We start from the raw sequence: 5,599 nt of genomic DNA on the forward strand, positions 1-5,599 counted from the left end.
ATGCATGACTGTTAACATTTCTTCAAAAATTTGTTAGTTGCACTCTCTAATGGTTCAGGCAACATATAGATGCATAGTAGTCATTTTTTGCTAAGTAGCTGTCTCTACCAAGATTGAGACCAAGTTTTCAATTATGTTACTTACACATAAATGTGTCAGGATTGTGAAATGATTGTTAAGCATGTTATTTATCCCTGTAAAGTATGCATAATCTATGATTACACCAGTGTTCCCTTTTTTCATAAATTTTTCCAGCAATCCTTATTCTGTATTTTTAAATTATTGTCTAATTTGATTAACTTGTTAGACACCAGTCAAACCATAGTGCATAGTATAATTCGTGAGCACATCTACATGCTTCCAGAATATTTCACATTGTAAAGGGAAGAGACATTCTATCATTAATTCTATTGGTCTGTGCAGATTATTGCTGTCAGTGGTACAGAGTTTACTAAAACCATTTATTGGAAGGTGAACAATTGGATATTGACCAGTTATTGTCTGACCTTAAATTAGTTGGTTATTGTCTGATTGTAAATTAGCAGACATATAATGGTACTCAATGTGCCTGTTGGAAGCCTCAGGGTGGTACAAAGTGACCATCAACATCCTGCCTTACAATAACAGTTATTACAATCACATGCTTTGAGGTTATGTTATGATGTTAACACTTGTCAGCAGGGGTAATTTAAGGTTTACCAAAACCAGTTTAAAGGGTTTGACCTAGACAATGCTGGGTTTTTCCATACCGGTTTGCAACACTATATCAAATTACACATGATAAGTATAAAAACCAGAGACAGGTATATATTATAGTGACTGATGACAACTGACTCATGCAGAAATGAATTAGCTTCCAACGTGAATCAGTAGCTACAAATGACCCCCACAGTGTCTAGCCAGAATATGTACTGAAGGGCAGCCTTTTTATATGCACATCTTATTACAATGATTGCATACATTGACCATAGCTAAGTTGTGTTTATAATTTTCTCTGGTATTGCCCATATAGTTTTGATTTAATGCAACAAAGAATGTAAATTCCTGCAATTTTTGAAAAAGGAAATGGATTATACAAATCAAATTCATTACAACGAATGTACATGCTGGTAGCTATCAACACTAGGTGCCTGGGTGCAAGTAAAAGTTTTTATAGTTACTGTATGTACAGTTCTAACTGGTCAACAAGGAGAGCTTCATCAGAAATATTTTCATCAGGGCAAATTCCCACCTCCACATCATCCAGAGTAGTCATATCCAACTCCCTATAGAACCATGGTAGGTTGGGGTTATCACAACAAGTGTTACCAGTAGGACAGTCAAAACCATCCCACAAAGGATCCGAAAGGTAATAAGCACTACTAGATGATCGATCATTAGTGCCTGATTCACAGTAATAATTGTTAGAACTAGAATTTTGGCCAGGTACAACAGCACAGGGACAGTTATAAAAACCACCGAATTCTGGATCTTCATCAGAATGCCCTGCTATGTATGACCATATATGTACACGAGGGTTTCTGCCATGAGTTATAATTACCCCATCATTGCTTACAAATGCATCAGGTGATCCTTTTTGGTAACCTCTAGCCATTCCACACACTTTCTGGTAACTTATTCCTTTAGAGGAGAATAATGTACGATAACACCCACCATTGTCACTTGGTGATCTACAGAAACTGATGCCATCATGTGAGCTCTTGTTCCATCCAGTTGGGCATTCATCTCCTCTGGTAATGTTAACACTAGCAATTCTAGTCCATCCACCAATATTACCACATTCTGATCGTTGCTCCATATCACAGTACACATGACGAAGAGGATTAATAAGCCAATAATATCCTGACCTGTTGTGAGTTTGTGTGTTACTGTCATAGATCTCCTTACAGGATTCACCAGGATAGAAGGGATGATCAAATTGGTAAAAGTCACATTGCTCATTTGTTCCCACCAACTTCCCAGCACAATGTAATACTAGAACAATTATCAATTTTATCATCTTGAACTGAAATGTTGCTTCGGTATGTTCTGTGTTTTATATCACAGTGGCATTAAGTTTAGATAACAATTATTAGTATACATACCATAATTATTAGTAGCCACCAAACCATATCCGTTTCATGATGTGACAAATTGTAACAGAATAGCATACGTTTTTTTTTGATTTTGAGCACATAGAATAATGAAAGTTGCATCATGGATACTTCAAATGTGTTTACAGTTTCTTTTTAAGAGGCAAGATAAAGCATAGTATTAATGACTCAGTCAAGGTCAAAACTAAGATGAATTTCAATTGGACATAATATATGTTAAATTCAGTATGTACAGTCTCCACATCATTATCATGATTACTATCTTCTCAATTGAGAGCTAATGTGACAATTCTTATAATTTATACTGGCTGTAACTTCAAATTGTTTTCAGTGAGGATTTTAGTTGAGCTTTATTTAGTACTGATATAATCAGTTACATGGGCGTATAGGAACAGGAGGGGGGGGGGGGGGGGGGCACAGGGGCCAGGGCCCCCCTAGTCTGTGGCATAGAACAGGCCAGGACCCCTCCAGTTTGCAGCAGGAATCATTTTTTACAGTAATGCACCATGTGACACGTAATAATTATAGATCATTGGCCTACTTGGACGCTGATAAGCTATGTTCCTTCCTCACCAAGTGAAATGTTGGTCCTAGTTTATTTGAAATAATATTAGAGGCACTTAAAATGCTGTGATAATAAGCTACACCTCACGTGTGATTCGTGTTAGAAAATAATTAAAGAACTGTGCATCTGCAGAGAGTTAACTTATATCTCAGTCTCACTGCCAGAAAACTTTGTCAGAATTAATTCGTAGTCGTGGTAGACCTATTTCAAAGAGTCCAGTTGTTAGTGAAGGAGCTTCTAGCGGTTCCCAAGCGGTTCTAGCAGAGATAGTATTGTTCTAGCCCTGGCCTGGCTCTAGCCCTAATAACGAACCTGTGATGGAGGAAGCTGAATCAGAGCAGTCCCACTTCCCCCTGCACTTCCCAGACAACTACAGATCTTCGAACTACCATAGGCGGGGAAAGTTACGCGTGGGAAAACTTTCGCGAATTTTGCGATTGCAGTAACCATCGCGAAACTTTTACGCCGGTTGTCTTGCTAGACTGTCTACATGCTTGTATTTGTGCAGTAAGATATTACTATACACAGTCAGTATCGCGAAACTTTTCCACTGGTATACAGAGTAGAGAGCCATTCGCGAAACTTTTCTCACGCGTAACTTTCCCCGCAACACAGAATGTAACTAATAGCTACTCAGGAGGGAAAATGTTAATTAATTCATCCATACAAGTAATTTATAACTAGCTATATATCTTATCTATGTGTATTTCTGGGGGGTATATTTAACAACATGAAATTAGTTCAAGTAACAGCCCCTTAAAGGCCTTATTAATTGTGTTTTGTGATGTCATCAGTTCTATCACATCATTAACATGGTATACAAGGTTGCTATAAGATTACTTATCTAGCATAACTGTGATTACGATTATTGGCTAAAATTGCCTCCAGATTCAACCTCCTAGCACCTATTTTTCAAAATTTTCCTGGGAGGCGTGCCCCCAGAACCCCCTTAGAAGGAGAGCATGCAAATGCGCTTCATGCACTGTGCATACACCCTCCTCCACCACTGCTTTAGTTACCAGTAGTGGCCCCCCTATAGTTTTTTGCTTTGTTACGCCCCTGAGTTAGTGATGCAATGTGTTGTTTACAAAGTCTGTAGCTATGAGATTCACATTCACAAGAATAATAGAGAATTGCAGCAGGATGCGTAAAAATGTTTAGCCATACTCAAATGACGCTAATTCATTACTAAAGGCAAGTTACTCAATAAAATTGGTATGTACATTGGTATTTGCATACTATGATATTTGTCCAATAAGATTCACAAAACACGTACATATGTTAATCTACACATTATGCTCAGTGTGTGTATTAGCTACTGCTGCATGTATTATGGTTTGTGTGTATGATTAATTACTGTTTAAATGGTGCTAACTAGCCTGCTAGTACAGATTCTCCAACAGTGTAACAAGAAATGGGACAAATTCTCACCACCACACATATCAGTGTCAGTGTCTACTATATCCATAGTTGATCGGAAATACTGTAACATACAGTACAGTATAGCTGCTTTTTTAGCTATGAACTTTGTATTGCTACAAAATTACAGGTGTATATATAAACTGTATCGCACGCATGCATGCACGCACGCACACGCATCATATTATATTTCTTGGAATAATAATGTTTATTATTGATCACTATAATCCCATATACTGACATATTCATAACTTGAAGTGACAAAATATTGATTGTGACCCAGTGACTGCACACGGAAGTTGTAAGTCTAGCTGTCCATCTACATCTATTCAGCCTCTTTGCCGAAACACAACCTCATGCTTCCTATGCTGCTTTTTGTCATGGTCTCTCTTTCCGATGGAACTATTTTTTTCGTGTTTCTTCTTGTTCTACAGACCTTTTCCTTCCTCTTGAACATTTTGTTAAATCTGTTTTCCTTCCTAGTCTATTGGGTCGAACTGTCCCTGGTGATGTTGAGAGAAAGCTATTTGCCTTGCCTGTGCGGCTAGGAGGCCTTGGTGTGTTTGATCCTTCGATTGTTGTGTCACAGCAGCGTTCCTGCTCTGTAGAAGTAAATGCTGGTCTCGTTGGCTTGATTATCTCTCAGGTACATCAACTAGGTGACTGTCTTGATGCACAGGTTCAGTTGCGATCCAAGTTTCACTCTAGGAGCCATCAAGAGCAACTTCAATCTGCCAATCATTTGTTCGATGAACTTCCTCCTAGCATGCGTTCCTCAGTCATGTTGGCTCAGGAGAAGGGTGCATCGAATTGGCTCTCTTGTCTTCCATTGAAGTCGCATAATTTTGTGCTTCATAAAACTGCTTTTCGTGATGCAATTGCGCTTCGCTATCATTGGCTACCATCTGCCTGCCCTACTTCCTGTGCCTGTGGTCACTCTTTTACCATAGAACATGCTCTGTCTTGCCCAAAGGGTGGGTTTCCTTCTCTGAGACATAATGAAGTGCGTGATCTAACTGCCAATTTACTTTCCGAGGTCTGTAACAATGTTGTCACTGAACCCCACCTTCAGCCTCTTTCTGGTGAGACCCTTCAATACAAAACAGCTAATCGTGATGATAACGCAAGGCTTGACATTGCAGCTAATGGTTTTTGGGGAGGACGGTTTGAGAGGTCATACTTTGATGTCAGAATTTTTAACCCTAGTGCACCCTCAAATCAACCCCTACACTCTGCATACCGACGTCATGACAAGGAAAAGAGACGTGAATACCAACAACGGGTTCATGAAGTAGAGAATGCCTCATTTACTCCCTTAATTTTTACCACTACTGGTGGAATGGGTGATGCTGCTACTCAGTTTTATAAGAGATTGGCCAACCTTTTGAGTGCAAAGCACAGTCTTTCCTACGGAATAGTGATGGGATGGCTGAGATGCCAATTGAGCTTCTCTTTGTTGAGGTCTGCAATTATGTGCATTCGCGGTGCCAGGTCCAGTTTGCGCTGTCCCATTGCTGAGGCA

At 39.2% G+C, this 5,599-nt stretch overlaps 1 protein-coding gene across 2 annotated transcripts; it reads right to left on the reverse strand.

Moving 5' to 3' along the window:
• Positions 1-1,112: 1,112 nt before the first annotated feature.
• On the reverse strand, positions 1,113-2,681 carry LOC136267397 (uncharacterized). 2 transcript variants are annotated; one of them, XM_066062539.1, is made up of 2 exons: positions 2,635-2,681; positions 1,113-1,974 (listed from the first exon to the last, which is right to left on the reverse strand). In XM_066062539.1, exon 2 carries the CDS (start codon positions 1,796-1,798, stop codon positions 1,157-1,159), a length of 642 nt encoding a protein of 213 aa, XP_065918611.1. In that variant the 5' UTR covers positions 1,799-1,974; positions 2,635-2,681; the 3' UTR covers positions 1,113-1,156. The 2 variants fall into 2 exon arrangements, with proteins under 2 accessions (XP_065918611.1, XP_065918610.1); XM_066062538.1 differs by lacking the exon at positions 2,635-2,681 and adding an exon at positions 2,085-2,200 and having other exon boundaries at positions 1,113-2,028.
• Positions 2,682-5,599: the final 2,918 nt, after the last annotated feature.

This window comes from Dysidea avara, chromosome 9 (genome assembly GCF_963678975.1).
Source record: "Dysidea avara chromosome 9, odDysAvar1.4, whole genome shotgun sequence".
Lineage (NCBI taxonomy): Eukaryota > Metazoa > Porifera > Demospongiae > Dictyoceratida > Dysideidae > Dysidea > Dysidea avara.